At 35.4% G+C, this 16,298-nt stretch overlaps 1 protein-coding gene across 4 annotated transcripts; it reads right to left on the reverse strand.

Moving 5' to 3' along the window:
* Positions 1–7,982: 7,982 nt before the first annotated feature.
* LOC112293519 (alpha,alpha-trehalose-phosphate synthase [UDP-forming] 5) lies at positions 7,983–11,811 on the reverse strand. 4 transcript variants are annotated; one of them, XM_073539779.2, is made up of 4 exons: positions 11,698–11,811; positions 8,922–10,908; positions 8,488–8,788; positions 7,983–8,402 (listed from the first exon to the last, which is right to left on the reverse strand). In XM_073539779.2, the coding sequence occupies exons 2-4, from the start codon at positions 10,844–10,846 to the stop codon at positions 8,067–8,069; spliced, it is 2,562 nt and encodes an 853-aa protein (XP_073395880.1). In that variant the 5' UTR covers positions 10,847–10,908; positions 11,698–11,811; the 3' UTR covers positions 7,983–8,066. The 4 variants fall into 4 exon arrangements, with proteins under 4 accessions (XP_073395880.1, XP_024398791.1, XP_024398793.1 ...); XM_024543023.3 differs by lacking the exon at positions 11,698–11,811 and adding an exon at positions 11,411–11,529 and having other exon boundaries at positions 8,922–11,119; XM_024543025.3 differs by lacking the exon at positions 11,698–11,811 and adding an exon at positions 11,411–11,522.
* Between the last annotated feature and the right edge of the window lie 4,487 nt (positions 11,812–16,298).

The following is a 16,298-nucleotide window of genomic DNA, read 5'->3' on the forward strand; positions in this document are numbered from 1 at the left end:
AAACAAACAATCTTATTTTCTAATATTGATCTTTTTCTAAAAGACATTGAATTATCCCTCTTTGTAGAAATTTTCATTTGATATTAGAGGTTCTGAGTTATCTTCCTCTAATTTAACTTTTTGAATTTGTTTGAGTTGTCTATGGAAGGAAAGATTATGGATGCTACTCTCAGTAGAAGTAAAAATAGATTTATAACTATTACAAATATTTATAAGTTTGTTGACACTTTAAGAGTAGAAAACTTACATATTTCTAATATGAATCATGGAGGTATTATTCCTATACCTATAGAAAAAATTTAAAGTTTGCAACAAAAAGTTGTGTAATTGAAGGAAGCAAGTAGATTGACGTCACAACCAAATCCGAGGAATTTTGCTTCTACAAGTATGACGGGGACAAGAATTAGTATGCTTAAGAAGTTTGATGGAATAAGATAAAAAATTTGAAGATTTTTGCAACAATTCAAGCTTTATCTAAAGTTACGTCCTTTCCAATATCTTCATGGATTTATTCAAGTTGGATTCATAGGCACACTTTTATCAAGAAGTGCTCTCCTTTGGTTTGCACTTTTAATGAAAAATGATTCATGATTCTTTTATGTTTTGAATTCATTCCTAAAAGTATTTATGACCACATTCAAAAAAAAAAAAAAAACAAGCAAGAGTACTAGAGATTAGGCTCTTATCTTTATGGCAAAGATCATAATTAGCCACCATATATATTGCTGAATTTCAAAACTTTGCTTGCAACTTGGATTGAAATGACAAAGCCCTTATCAATCAATTTTGATATAGGTCAAAGGATAACATCAAAGATTTGTTATTGACAATGCCAAAGGTAAAATCTTTGGAACAATTTATTACTGAAGCCATTACATGTGACGATTAATTATTCAAAAGATGTCAAGAATAAAAACTTGGTTAGAGAAGAACAAGTCAAATAATGATGGCAGCTCCCGAGTTTTCAAAAACTTATTCATCAAGGCCAAAATCAATACAAATTGATACAATACATTTTAAACTCGTCATAGAGCAAAAAAAGACTTCACAACGTTAAAAGGGCTTATGTTTATATTGTAGAGAAATTAAATACAGTGATCAATATTATCTAAAGAAACAATGCAATCACAAAATGAAAAGCATAGTTGCCAAAAGAGATGATGTATTGAGAAACAAGTTTTTCTAGCTACAATAGGGACTGTGTAACTAAAATCTTGTGTAATTCTTAGTAAAGGTCTTATTCTCTCTTGAAATCCCTTATCTTATTTTACAATAGAAGTTTATTTATGACCAAAAAATCACAAAGTCTTAGCTTTGTTAGATTCAAAAATCTTAATTGTTTTATAGACAAAGATTTTGTCAAAAAACAAGAGATATCATTAGTCAAAAAAACTAAACATATACATGTAGAAGTTATAGATGATTGTTTGCTATCTTTTGGAGATATTATGTATGAAACTATTTCTTTAGATGTAGCAATTAAATATCATAATAGCATAGTAATATTTAATATAATAAGATCTCTATCTAATCCAATTATTTTAAGATTATCTTAGTTAGAAAAGTATAATCCTCAAATAGATTGGATTTCTTGTAATCTTAATTTTTTTGGTAGTTTAATCCAAAATTCTATTAGTCAAGTAGAAATACATAAGTCTAGTATATCTAAATCCTTATTGGTAGGTATAAGAGCTTTTATATATGCTATAAAAGAAGGGCCATCTTTTGCTATGTCTGTCATGTCCATTTCTGATGGTGGAAAGATATCAAGTAGTATTTCTAGTCAGTATTAAGATTTTTAAGATATTTTTTTTAAAAAAATGTGGATATTCTTCTAAAGCATTGTTCTTATGATTGATCCATTGATCTTCATGAAAGAACTCAACCACCATTTGGACCAATCTATAGCCTATTACAAAACGAGTTGGTTGCACTCAAGGAATACATTGATGAAAACTTTACTAAGAATTTCATACATCATTCTAAATCTCCAACCAAGGCTCTTATTTTATTTGTGAAGAAAAAAGACAGATTTCTATGGATGTGTGTAGACTATCAAAGACTCAATAAGATCACCATCAAGAATAGATATCCTCTACTTTTGATTTCATAACTTTTTCATCAATTAAATTAAACAAAGATCTATACAAAAATAGGTCTATGAGAAGCATATAATCTAGTATATATTAAAAAAAAAAATGAATAAAAAATTACATTTCAAATCAAGTATGATCATTTTGAATACAATGTCATGCCTTTTGGACTCACAAATGCACCAGCTGCTTTTCAATATCTAATGAATGATGTCTTTTGTGAGTTTCTTAATGATTTTGTTGTATATTATTTAGACAACATCTTAATCTACTCTAAGAATACAAAAAAGGAAGAAGTTCATGTTTTTTGTGTGTTACAAAAATTTAGAGATGCAAGATTATATGTCAAGTTAAAAAAATATATATTCTACACTATTCAAATTGACTTCTTAAGATACATCATTTCAAGTGAAGATCTAATGATGGACTTGAAAAAGGTTCAAACTATCATAAATTGGAAGATTCCAAATACAGTAAGAGATGTACGATATTTTTTGGACTTTACTAATTGCTATTGGATCTTCATCAAGAATTTTTCTTAAATTATAGCTCTACTTATATGTTAGATTTATAAAAGCAAATTTTAGTGGAGTAAAGAAGCCGAAGCATCATTTGATGCTTTAAAAAAAGAATTTATTTTTGCACCAAACTTATATCGTGTTGACTTCTCCAAGGCATTTTTTATGGAAATAGATGCTTAGACTTTGCCTTGGGTGAAGTATTGTTACAAATAGAAAGAGATTATAAATTCCATCTAGTAGCTTTCTATTTTAGAAAATTTTCAACAACCAAGATTAATTATGAAATCCATGACAAAGAGTTCTTTGCAATCATGGATTCATTTCAAGAATAATGTCATTATTTAGATGGTGCTTCTAGTCCAGTCACCGTATATATAGATCATAAGAACTTCAAGTACTTTATGTCCGCAAGTATTTTGAAATGTTGCCAAGTTCGTTTGAGCTTGTCTTTATCAAGATTTGATTTCAAGATCACTTGTTGATCCAAAAAACAACAAGGTTTGTCGAATGTCCTTTCTAGATGTTCTTATCTTACACCAAAAGAAGGAGATGCATCTTTTGATCAATAAAAAATGATTCTCTTGAAGTCGAAGTATTTTCAGAGTTAAGCAATAAAATCAATATTGACTATTGATTCAACCTTTGTCAAACAAATTCAATCAAATATGTCCTCTGATCTCCTTGTCTATAATATCAAGAATAATTCTTCTAAATTTGATGATACTTCTAAGTTCAAAAATAACCTATTATATTTTAAGATATGATTATATATTTAGAAAGTGAAGTACAATTAAAAGTTCTTCAAACTTGTCATATCTTTTCAATAGCCAAATATTTTGGATACAACAAGACTTTGGAGCTAATATTGAAAGATTTTTAGTGGCTTCAAATGTATAAGGTAGTCAAAGACTTTGTACAATCATGTCATATTTGTTCAAGATCCAAAACTCCTTACTATCAATCTTATAGATTTCTACATCCATTATCAAGAACTATGATATTTTGTTTCTATGGATGTTATCACGAATCTTCTAGTCTTATGTTAATATGATTCTATATTCATGGTAGTAGATCATTTTATGAAGGTGGTACATTTTGTACCATATACAAAATTTATCACAAATGAAGAAACAGCTAAGTTTTTTCATAATAACATCTATTACTATTATAGATTGTTTAAAGATATTATATTGGATAGAGATTCAATTTATATCAAGATTTTGAAAAACTCTTTTCAAGATTTTAAAGATGGATATAAATTTCTCTTTGGCTTTTCATCCTCAAATTGATGGACAAATAGAATGGATAAATCAAGTTTTGAAATAGTACTTAAGATGTACCATCAACTATCATCAAGATGATTGGACAACTCTTTTACCATTGGTAGAGTTTGCACATAATAATTTGGTACATTCTTCCACTCAATAAATACCTTTCTTTATCAATTATGGTTATCATCCATGACTTGATATTTTTGACTTTTCAAAAGTTCATAATCCTATGGCAAAAGATTAGGCAAATTGTTTATTATAACTACATGCAACAATAACGGCATAGTTAAAAGGAGCTTCAGAATGAAAAAAAATTAATATGGATGCCTATTGCAAAGAACAACCACAATTCAATATCGATGAAAAAGTATAATTACTTTATCGTAATATCAAGACTACTCATCCTTGTAACAAGCTAAAATTTCAACATATTCATTGCATCTTTGATATATTCTTATATGAATGCCTCTTTTTTGATGTGCTAAATATCAAAACTTTATTCCGCTAATTATATTGTGTTGAAAGCAATGATGCATACAACTTCTTAAATCCACTTGATGCAATTGGCTTCAAAATTTTATGAAGTTGCTTTTGTAATGGAAAGAGAGATGTATCTTATTCTATCTATTGCATCTTTTGCTCTAATTTCTTTGTAGTCATCTCTCTTTATTTTTAGCCCCATATATCTCAAGTTGTAATTGTGCGTTTTTGGCAAGAAGTTTGTTGTGGCATTGTCTAATCATTTTGTTGGATATTTTTAATGTTGCAATATTTTAATATGTGATGTATAGAGTAGCCTTGTAAACTACAATTGTGTCCTTGACCTCTTCAAACTTGTATTTGATATATGCTAAAGACAATTAAAGCTTACAAATAGTATTTTCATATTCATCTATGGTATATTATTGCTCCTAAATCCTAACATGTAATATAAAAAACTTTGTGGCATAATCCATTATACCTTATACATTGCTCTATAATCTTATTAGCTACTACAAGTCAAGTTGCATGGTCTACATTGACTTCAAGAAGGAAAAAAAAAATATATGAATCATTGTTTAAGAAAGCTTTATTAAGCATTTAAAAAAGAATAAAATATTTTAGGTTTTGGCTTATTGTAGACTCTTAATACTTGGATTATTTTTGGTTTTTTTGCATTGAATTGATTTAATGTTTCTACCTTATACTTGCATTGTTTGCATATCTAGGATATTTTATTTTTTATTTTATTTTGCTTTATCTCTTTGTACCTTAATTTTAATTATTGTAGTTTTGGCATAATTTTTCTTATACACCAACTACGGATTTTAATAGAGGTAGTATATTATATTTACAATAATAGACTAAATAGTGATGGATATACAAGGTGAAGAAAGAACCAATGGAACTGTTGGCGTTTAAATTGCAACTAAGATGGTGCAATTCAATGCAGAGATATTTGTCAATGATCATAACCTAATTGATGTCTTTGTCATTGCACACTATTAATTATATCTGCATGTGATCCCCATGAATGTGATTATAATTGTTATGGAAAAAAATGGTATTTAATATATCTAGAGTTGAGTAAATGTAGGCTCTGCATGTCATTGTCCAAACTTGAAGATGTCATATCCAAAGTCATTATAATGTATTCCATTTACAAAGTGTTTGATGTTTGAGCAAGAATAGTTACAAGTAGTTTTGTCCCATGCAACAATGCTTTTAAAGTCCATGCCAAAAAATAGATTCAAATAGGAAGGTGAATATTTCACCTTGATTCTCTTGATAATACATGTGTGATATTCCTCATCAAGAGTAATTATTTGGACAAATTCATTGCACCATTGGACTTTGACATTATTCTAAAGGTGAATATAATACTTCCACAAATTTGTCTTCTTAGTCTAGATAGTATTGGAGTGCGACTTCCATTGAATCAATGTCTTGTGGACATAAAACTTTGAAATTTTCTTAGAGGACAAATGTGCCATCTTCTCCAAATCACCTACTATAAGATAAACAAAAGAAGAAAAAGAACTAGAAAATATAAAGCCAATTGCATCACAGATGGTTCGAGTACTAGTAAAATAGAACATGCCTGTAGTGCAATTGAAAAATGTAATAGATTTGGAACAAATATGAATTGGTTTTGGTAGATTGAAATTATAAAGTCTATTTAGAGTCCTTGTGCCATGATTTTCAAAATGTGATCAAATTAATGCAATGTAGGTAAGAATTATAGTAACGCTAGGGCTCTAGAGGTTAACAAGTGGATTTGGACATGTTCAAATTGCATTATAGATAAAGGCACCACCAATCATATAGATGTGATTTTTGGGCATTTGAAATAGCAATATCAACTTGAATTAAATAAAAAGTCATGGATGGTGGTGAAGAAAGATGAATATTGTTAATAAGTTATATTTGGAAATTAGGGACTTAATTTGCCATATCTTAATTGTCCATGTTTTCAAATACTTATTATAATAGTATTGGCACAGTGATAGAATCTAATTCTTTTAGATATTAATATTTTAATTTAGCCACATTAACAATGGTTGTTTATAGATTGTAATGATCTTAGTTGATGAAGAGAACTAAATTACTAGGCAGCACTAACTTGATGCAACAAGAGCCATGCCATATGATCAAATTTTTTCATGCAAATTTTAGAGTTTCAAAGATACCATAAAATTAGATTATCATTTTTAAATGTACATTATGGTTTATTGGATTAATAATATTTAGCCATTTTTTTTTTGGCTATTAGTGATACTTTGTTGCACCATGTTATGTAATTGATCAATGTAGTAGATATTTGCTAGTTGAGCTATCAATATTTTGTATAGTGCATACTTTGATGGAGTAATTGATTAGAATGTTGGAACAATATACTCAATAAGAGGCAATGGATTTTATTACATACTATTTTGAAGGAAAAACTTTGATTTTTTATTTTTAAAAAATTACATTTAATCAAATCATTTTGAATAAAATAATATTTCAAACAAAAAATAATTAAATGAAACATATTTTTTAAAATATTTTTTATCCACTTGACTTTCATTTCTTTGTAAATAATATGTTTTCAGTTAAGGAGCTAAAATACAAATATTCAAATAGACTTTATACTCAAATGTTTTTAAAACAAACAATTTGACAAATTTTGAAAAGAATAACTCTCTAAAGACTTCAAGTTCCAAAATATATCATCAGATAATGAGTGAAAATTAGAACTAACCATCAAATTGTTACAAACATCAAACGAGGCCTTTGTACCAAATGTTTGCTGGACTTGCTGCACTTGCATCTGCCTTTTTATTCTCTAATTGGGGCAAGTTGTTTTTGGCATGGTCACATTCTCTAATGAGGCAAGTGACTATTCAATTTACACACAAATGGCTGGACAACTAAGTTTTTACTTGACCTAAGTAAACAACTGATTGGGCAACTAGGTGTTGTGAGACTAGGTACTAAGTGCGTGGTAATGATCTAAAGTAATACATTTATGCAACAAGACAAAAATAAATAAATAAATAAATAGTAATACCATATAGAGTGGAGAATCTATTGTACTATCTACTAAGTTTTATCCGACTCTACATTGATATCCAGGATTTCAAACTTGGGTCCAAGAGCACCTTTAATGGGACATTTACCGAGACCAAAGGCGAAATCAAGTCACAAGAAAGAAAACAAGTCTAAAGTAAGTTGATACAAACAGTAAAAGCCTACCAAGGCCTAAAAACTAATCACACGACACACTAAACAAGCATGGGTTCAGAGAATTTTATGAATTAAGTCCACTACAGCATCGCAGCTGCCTCACAACAGTGTGAAGGAAAACCTGAGATTCACGACTAACAAAAGCCTTCCAATCTCATGCCGAGGCTACGACAGCGCAACAGCTATTTAGAGGAAATGCCCTCGCTGCCTCAGCAATCAGGAAAGAGTGAGCACTTTCCCAAGGACGCACAGCAAGCACGAAAAAAAAAACAAAAAAAATACAAATGCTTCTAAAATAAGGAAAGAGAAAGATCAAAAGTGAGGTAGCCCAATGACAAAGCGCCAAAGATATGACCCTCTTCAGACAGCGATTCTGCCAAAGACGAGGATTTGACATTGAATTTTGACAATGAGCTGTAATAAAAGAAAAAGCATATACATAGCATGTAAAACAAGACTTCCTCCTAGGACGCCTAGATGTGCAAAGATGTCTCCAAAGAAACTTGCGAAGACGTGGCAGTAGGTAAGCTGGCTGGAGTAGCACCAGGGTCCGACGCAGCAGCGATTCCTTGCAGCAACTTGATAACTTCGGCAATATCATCTAGGTAATATTTTGCCTTGCTGGGCTTCTGACCAACAGTGCACGCAAACACCTCAGCGAGGCCTGAGCGAGCTGTGACCGTAGCAATGCTCTCAAACATGTCTTCATCAGATCGGTCATCACCAATACACAGCACAAAATCTGGAGCAGCACTCTTCAGAGCCATCATCGCCAGTAGTTCTTCCACAACCACCCCTTTACTCACGCCCTGCTCGGTCCCACATACGAAATTAGAATTGATCGGGACATCATTGCACATCATGCTAGAAAAAAAGTGATGCACAGAACTTTACCTGAGGTTTTACTTCGACAATGTGCGCCCCACTCTTAACAGACACGGGTTGATTTGCAAGCACACTATCCAGATGATCCTGAAGTTCTTTTGCTTGCCACGACCCAAAATCTGGGTCAGCATCACGGTGATGCCAAACCATTGCGCTTTCTTTCTCCTCGATGTAGGACCCATCAGTACTTTCTGTGTACTGCTGCATCACTGGTTCCACAATCTCCTTCCATTCCATACGATCATTCTCATACTCGTCGAAGTCATCTCTTTGATATCTGCAAGTCACCCAATCTATGTCCTGATGCCACCTGCCAATACGCAAGTATTTCTCTCAGCAGAAAGTATGTCACACCGAATGAATATAAGGAGATCTCTGAGCATCAAGAAATGAGGACATTCAACAAGTAATGAGCTAGTAACCCTAGAAAGGGTTAACAGTACCTGTAGAAGTAGCCATGCTCGGCTGCAAGACCAAGTCTTTTACATGTCGAAAAACATTCGTTTAAAATCTGTCGAGGACGACCACTGACAATGACCACGAAGTTTTTGCGATCACTGCAAAGTGTGTTCAAGATAGACAACACTTCCGGAGTGGGCATAGGATTGTTGATGGATGCCTGCGGTATCATGGTGCCATCATAATCCAACAAAATGGCTCGGCTAGTACTCTTCTTGTATGCCGACACAATAAGGTCCGTTCGAAGCCTCCGGAAGTCAGGATCAAGAGCCACAACCCTGAAACCCAATCCAAAACCGATACCATAGCACCTCCGTCGTGCATGACCTTTACACGTGCGCACAAGATCAGTCATGAAGCTGCGTGCCCAATACGCCACGTCATGTGTATTTACATATCGAAAATGCTTTTCGTGCCGCATTTGCTGTTCAATGTCTGGCAAAGTGATGGACATATTCATGGCTTCTGCCAGGGCCTCAATATTCCATGGGTTCACACGAATCGCTCCACTCAGAGACGGAGAACACCCTATAAACTCTGACACTATAAGCATGCTCTTCTTCAAGGGGGCAGGACATGGGCCGCGGTCCACACCTGCATCCAGCTCGGGACTACCCTCCCGACAGGCAATGTATTCATACGGAATGAGGTTCATGCCATCTCGAACGGCTGTCACGACACAGCATTCCGCAATCGTATAGTATGCAATTCGTTCATATAGTGCGACAGGTCTCTCGAGAAGCACAACCGGTTGATAGTCATCATTCCCAAACTCATCGTTGATTCTCTGAGCAATCGTGTAAGCTTCATTCTGAAGGTCTTCGATATCTCTTCCTCGACCCCTTGCAGGATTCGCAATCTGCACAAGCACAACCCTATTCCGTGTTTTCGGGTGCTGCCGAAGCAGCTGCTCTAGTGCAAGGAGCTTCAGGCCTATGCCCTTAAAGATGTCCATGTCATCCACACCAAGAAGTACCGTTCGGTCTTTGAACTCTGCCCGAAGTTCCGCAATCCGCCATTCTGTATCAGCAAGCCGCAACCCTGCATTCAACTGCTCCATGTGTATACCTACTGGCAGAATCTTGATCCCGACTGTTCGACCGTAGTACTCTAATCCAATGTAGCCCCGTTTTGATTCATATTCCAACCCCAGCATTCTACTACAGCATGATAGAAAATGCCGGGCATAGTCAAACGTATGAAACCCGATGAGATCAGCATTCAAAAGGGCCCGCAGAATTTCGTCTCGCACAGGTAGAGTCCGGTAAATCTCTGACGACGGGAATGGGCTGTGCAGGAAAAATCCAAGCCTAACCTTGTTGAACCGCTTCCTCAAAAACGTTGGCAACACCATCAGATGGTAGTCATGGATCCACACGTAATCGTCATCAGGACTGATGACCTCCATGACCTTGTCGGCGAACACTTTGTTCACGGACACATACGCTTGCCAGAAAGATCTGTTGAAGCGGCCCCCGTGCTCGGGACTCAAGGGTAGCATGTAGTGGAAAAGAGGCCACAGCATCTGCTTGCAAAAACCATGGTAGAAACGCGACCGCACTTCTAAAGGCAAAAACGCAGGGACGCAATTAAAATTCTCAAGCAGGGTTGCCGCCACTTCATCCTGTTCGCTGTCGTCAACCTCCACCTTCAGGCAACCGATGTAAATGACCTCCATATCCTTGGGCAAACCCGCCTTAAGCTGCAGCGCAAGGGAATCCTCGTCCCAGGTGAACGTCCACCCTTGCTCGTCCGGGCCGCGCGATGCCGTCAACGGCAGCATGTGCCCCACGATCAGCATTCTATAGTCATTGTCGTCCGATGCAGCTGTAGAGGCCTCCACAAAATCCTCTCGGGAGCCTCGAGCGACAGGACCCCTGGGGTACTCCCGGCTCTCCCCTTCCGCCATGGCGAAGAAAGAACCAGAAAAAGCCCTGTTGCGCTCCCCACACCCGCACCTCCGACCTCAACCTTCAGCACACAAGATCACGACCCCGCTAAAACATCACGACGACAAACTTCTCCCCAGTTCCTCCGCCTCCAACTCTCTCACATCCCTACAATTCTCACACATCTCATACATCACCACCCAAACCTGGATCAAAACACCCCACATAACCCAACCAACTCCAACTCCTCACAACACTCTTTCGTCCACGATCATGGCTCCTCCGTGACCTCCCTGCTCCATGGCCACAGTAGTAAACCAGACCCAGTGAGCTACATCACACCTCGTAACTGTTCACACATAACCACCGTCTCCCTCTTCACTAAAAAGTCCACCAAACTCCAAAAAAAACTGATAAAAAAAAAAAAAAACAAAAAAAACAAATACAAAGAGAACAACAACAACAACAACAACAACAACAAAGACCATCAATCCCTACATCCTTCTCCTCCGACGAACTCCACCGCAAACCGAGATAATAAAAAAATAAACAAATAAACTTATCTGCAATCCCCCCTCTCTCACCTTAAAAATCCCCATTCCTCCACAACCATCGCCTCTGAAGCCTCCATCCATCATCCTACCGCATCTCCAACCTCCTCTTCCCCTTCCCTTCCCCTCCTCGCTTTCCCGACAACACCCACCCCCTCCGCAACAATATATTAATTTCCGAACCCCTCCCTGCTCTGTCCGGGTTCAAAGTAGATGAATCAATCAACGTGCTTCTCTCTCGCTGTGTGTGAGTGAGAGAGAGAGAGAGAGAGAGAGAGAGAGTGTGTGTGTGTGTGTGTGTGTGTGTGTGATTTCCTCACCACAAACGCCAAATCCGCGTGGAATCATCCGGCCCCGTTGGCTCCAGAGTCTCCGATGCCTGAAAGCAAGCAAGCAAGCAACGAAGGAAGCAGGTCAGTCCCCCCCCCCCTCCCTCTTCGACGAGGATCGCCGGCTCCGCCCTTCTTCGCTCCTGGCGGCCCAGGAAAGGAAGGGAACCCACATGGAACCACCCTGGGAACCACATGGAACCTTGAGAACCACACGATCCCCGGCGTTCCAGGCGCTCCCTCCCCTGGGGGAGGAGGCGGTGACAGAATCTTTCTAGGCCCCAATATTGAGCCGGGAATGCTGTTCGCATGATCCGGGAACGTGTTCTTTTCGGTTCGCCATTTAAAAGTGCCCATTGTCCTAACCCGCGCGAACCCATTAATCATTGAGAGAGGGAGAGAGAGGGAGGCGCGGGCTGGGTCCCCACCCAGTAGTGCTGCGGAATCGCGGCTCGTCCCATCCGCCCGTCCTCCCTCCGACGTGGGGTCCTTTTCACATTGTGCGGGGATTCCCAGTCCCCTCTTCTTTTGCAAAGAAATGCCATGTCAGCACGATTCGCTCTCCTCCAATGGCACAACGCTTCTCCCTGCCCCTCGTCTTCCGGTTTTTCTGGCAGTGTGAATGGGACCCCGTCGTTGTGCCCCATCGTTCCCTTCGGATGATATATAAATAGTAAAGGAAAGAAGGAAAGTGTATGAATATAATAAGGGCAATGGTAAATACACCCCATGTTTGTACTAAATAGACCCACCCCTTGATGAATAGAGGTCTTTTTCCATGATGGTTAGAATGGGTTGGTCGATTTTGTAAAAACTTGAGTTTATTTAACATTCCCTATATATATATATATATATATATATGAGAAAAATGACGAGTGCTATGTGATCATTGGTTCTTATGTGTGTAATAATTCACGATCATTGATTTTTGCCAACATTCCACTTGAGACACACAGGTAATTTTCTTTGATACATGTCTTTTGAGATTTTTTGTTCTTTTTATTGTTTTATTAAATGTTTTTGATGTGTCCTCTTTTATTGGGGTTTTGATGTGGAGCTGTTTAAGTTTAGGCTTGGTTGATGAGCATGCTTTCTTGTAAAACAAAATGACATCTACATTATTTGTTTTTTGTTGAAAAAATATTTGTGTGTTTCTTCCTTTGAGGTTGTAATTAATTTAATTCAAGCAGTCAATAATCCTTGTCTGGTTTGAAATGTGATTATTACATACAACTAAATACCTGAAGATTTTTCGTTCATTAAAATAAATAAATAAATAAAACAAGAAAAACAAAAAGCAATTAAAGTATTTAATATCACGATCATAGTTTTTTTTTTAAATAACTCACTCCTGGTCTTTTCTCTTTTTTCTTTTTTTCCAATTTCATTCTAATGAACAGCATAATGTGTTTATATGTGTACACTAGATAAATTTTGTATCCATGCTAATACAAATAATAAACCAATATTTGTGCAAAGAATTAAAAGTGGCACAAGCAAACAATCGTGGCATCAAACATATAAAACTAAAAATAAAAATGTATACAATGGAATATTCCCAGAGTTCCAACCTAGCCAAAAAGAATCATGGGCATAATTAATTTCTCGAATTCTAAACAAAGCCTATCACCAAACTCCCTTTTGTCAGTCTAAACACAGACTATGCATGAAAACGTGTGCTACACTATTTATTTATTTATTTTGTTCCTATTCAATGAGAATCCAAGAGCACGTGTATAAAATCAGTATTATCATATGCAACATGTACCATATATACATACATACATATATACATACATATACATATACATTTGATATGATACGATACTTTCTGTGCACTGTTGCACCACTCTCTCTTTAGAAGGAAAGACAAAATTCTTTAATATCAATAGTTGAAATCTTGGAGGTTGTACTGGGCAATAGAAGCACCTTTATTTCATTATTCAAACACATACATATATTTATATATACTTGTATAAACGAATGAAAGTAAGAAAGATGCACCGGAATCCATCCAGTTCAAACCAGGAGAACAAGATTGTGATGATCTCCACACACTGTCTAGCAACCACCGCAAAACACTACTACTGAAATGGAAAGAATCAATATATATATATATATATATATATACATACACACATGTATGCTTTTCTCCCTCGCTCTCTCTCTCTCCATATATATATATATATATATAGATATACAGATAGATATATATAAAGCCAGCATGAAATAGTTTGGGTGGGGACGATGAAGAACAGACAATGGTTACAGACAGGATCCTCGCAATGCAGCAGCTCTTCGAAAACCATGGCGCACAAACATACACACATGTATATATATATATATATATATATATTACATTTCACACGCACTCCAGTCAGCCCGGGTTCACGTTGGGGCTGAGATTCAGCGCTCGGAGATTACCTGCAAGTTGGGCTTTGTAGATGCTTAGCCATGTGACCAACCACGCGCATTTCGAGCACAACCCAAATGGCAAATCCACTGATTGAAACCCCGGAAGCTTGTCGATGCGGGAGAATGTTCTTCCCATGCTCTGGGCGCGATCCCTGCATCCATTGATCTAAACTGGAAGGTGTTCCAAATCCCATGGTCGATTCAAGTTCCTCTAGTTCCACGCGGTAGATCACACTGTCGGCAACCAAGCTCACAACAAAGCAAGAGTTGCGAGAGTAGCGTGCATTTTATTCTAACTCTGCAACGGATGAGGAGGGGACAACCGGGCAGCTCACACTCCGAAGCGTGTTGTGTCGGTGGTAGCCTGAAACAAAGGCGCCGGTGTCGGTGATGCTGATCAATCAGGATTGTACTTCGCTTCCCTAGGTGGTCTAATTTGATTGAATGCGACCACTCGTGTTTCGTGGAATCTGATGACATCTGCGTAGGCCTTGGGGGTTAAGAAAATGCGCCATGTGTCGGTGTGTGTCGGTGAGTGTCGGTGAATGGGTTTCTAAGGAAAGTGCTCACCGACAGGCTTCGATGGGTGGAACTTCTGGAATGGGATTGATTCTGAACTTGATGTTGAATTGGTTGTAAGTTGTGTGAGGGTTAAGTTTTGGGTAAATCTGTGTGACGGTGCGAAGCAGGCCCACACAATTAAACTGTGTTTCTTTTGATTGATTGATTGTATGCATAATTAAATGAGAAGAGAAAGAGATTTTCATCGAAGCAATAAACGAAGAGATTTCGTCACTATTGACATGTCGATGATTCAAAACTTTTGATTTTACTAGTTCATGTTTCAGCTGAAACCAACTCTGATGGCCATGGAAATGGGTGGCCAAATTTTTGCTAAATACATTTATATTAAATACATTCAATGAATTTTAAATTGGAACAAAAAATATATAAAAAATCAATGAAAGATATTCAGTATTTATAAATGTATAAACTAATAAATATAAAAATGTAATATTTAATGATGTTTCTTTTGTTGACTTTTATTTTAACTGTTTTTAGCCCGTTTTTATTATATCTTTCTTTCTTTCTTACTTAGATTGTGAATAGATCAGAAGTAATGTTTTTCATATTTACAAAAATGAATTTCTTGTTTGTAAACTCAATGTTTACAGAAATCTTTGCCTTTTTTTTTTTTTGTTTTTTTTTTTGTTTTTTTTTGTTTTGTTTGTTTGTTTGTTTGTTTTTTTTAATGAATCTTGAAATTTTAAGGTTGAATCGATTAATAATTTAATATCAACTTAAAAATATATTTAAAAATACCCAACATGTAATTGAACATGTTCAAACTATTGCAGGTGTCTATGTCATCTTTCTGAAAATGTGTCATGAGTAATAACTTCAAAACCTCACAACTACATATTTATAAGTTTTCGGTTTATTGATATTATTTAAATAAGTATTCAACTAATTCTATTTTATCATTTTGACTTTTTTAGAATTTAGTTCATCGTTTGTTGCAGCATAGATGTTTATTATTGTACTTCAACCACCAACTTCTTTACTTGTTTCTTAGTATTGCATTACTGTAAAAGATACAAAAACAATAAATATAGAACAAAGATCTATTTGATAGTTTTTGAAGTAGTCTTACAATATTCCAAAAATAAATTTAATAAAATCTCTTAAAAAAATAATAGATTTTTCACAAGTTAATTTATCTTGAAGAAATTCAAACAAAATACTAAAATAGTAGTTAATAGTTTATCTTTTTAATTCTTGATTAAATAATTTTTTCAGGAGTATTTTTTAAACATGATATTGTATAACACTATTTATAAGTCACAATATTTTAAATAAGTAAAAAATACATGCAAAAGAAATATATATACACACAATGGAGTTTAATTGTAAAGATAATAATTCAATATTTCACAAGATAAAATTTATTGAAGCCCATCACAAGCCCAACATCTCTTTCCTTATTTTTTTAGTGTTCACCTTTACACAGACACCATGTTTGAATTTTCTATCTTCTATGCTTTTATTCTTTTTATTTTTAGAATTATTTTTTGCACCATTCATCATATGTACCACCCACTTTATTTTCCAATCTGGATTTTGATGTTTTATTTATTTATTTATTTATTTTCTTCCTTTCTTACTTCTCCACCTTT

The sequence above is a fragment of the Physcomitrium patens genome, chromosome 16 (genome assembly GCF_059467195.1).
Source record: "Physcomitrium patens ecotype Gransden chromosome 16, ASM5946719v1, whole genome shotgun sequence".
NCBI lineage: Eukaryota > Viridiplantae > Streptophyta > Bryopsida > Funariales > Funariaceae > Physcomitrium > Physcomitrium patens.

Bases quoted from the DNA above. Each gene is read 5' to 3' on its own strand.
- LOC112293519 (XM_073539779.2), bottom strand. From the start codon at position 10,846: ATGGCGGAAGGGGAGAGCCGGGAGTACCCCAGGGGTCCTGTCGCTCGA. The intron at 8,789-8,921 runs GTACTGTTAACC...GCGTATTGGCAG, and splicing joins GAGCATGGCTACTTCTACAG to GTGGCATCAGGACATAGATT. The intron at 8,403-8,487 runs GTAAAGTTCTGT...GGGACCGAGCAG, and splicing joins TTGTCGAAGTAAAACCTCAG to GGCGTGAGTAAAGGGGTGGT.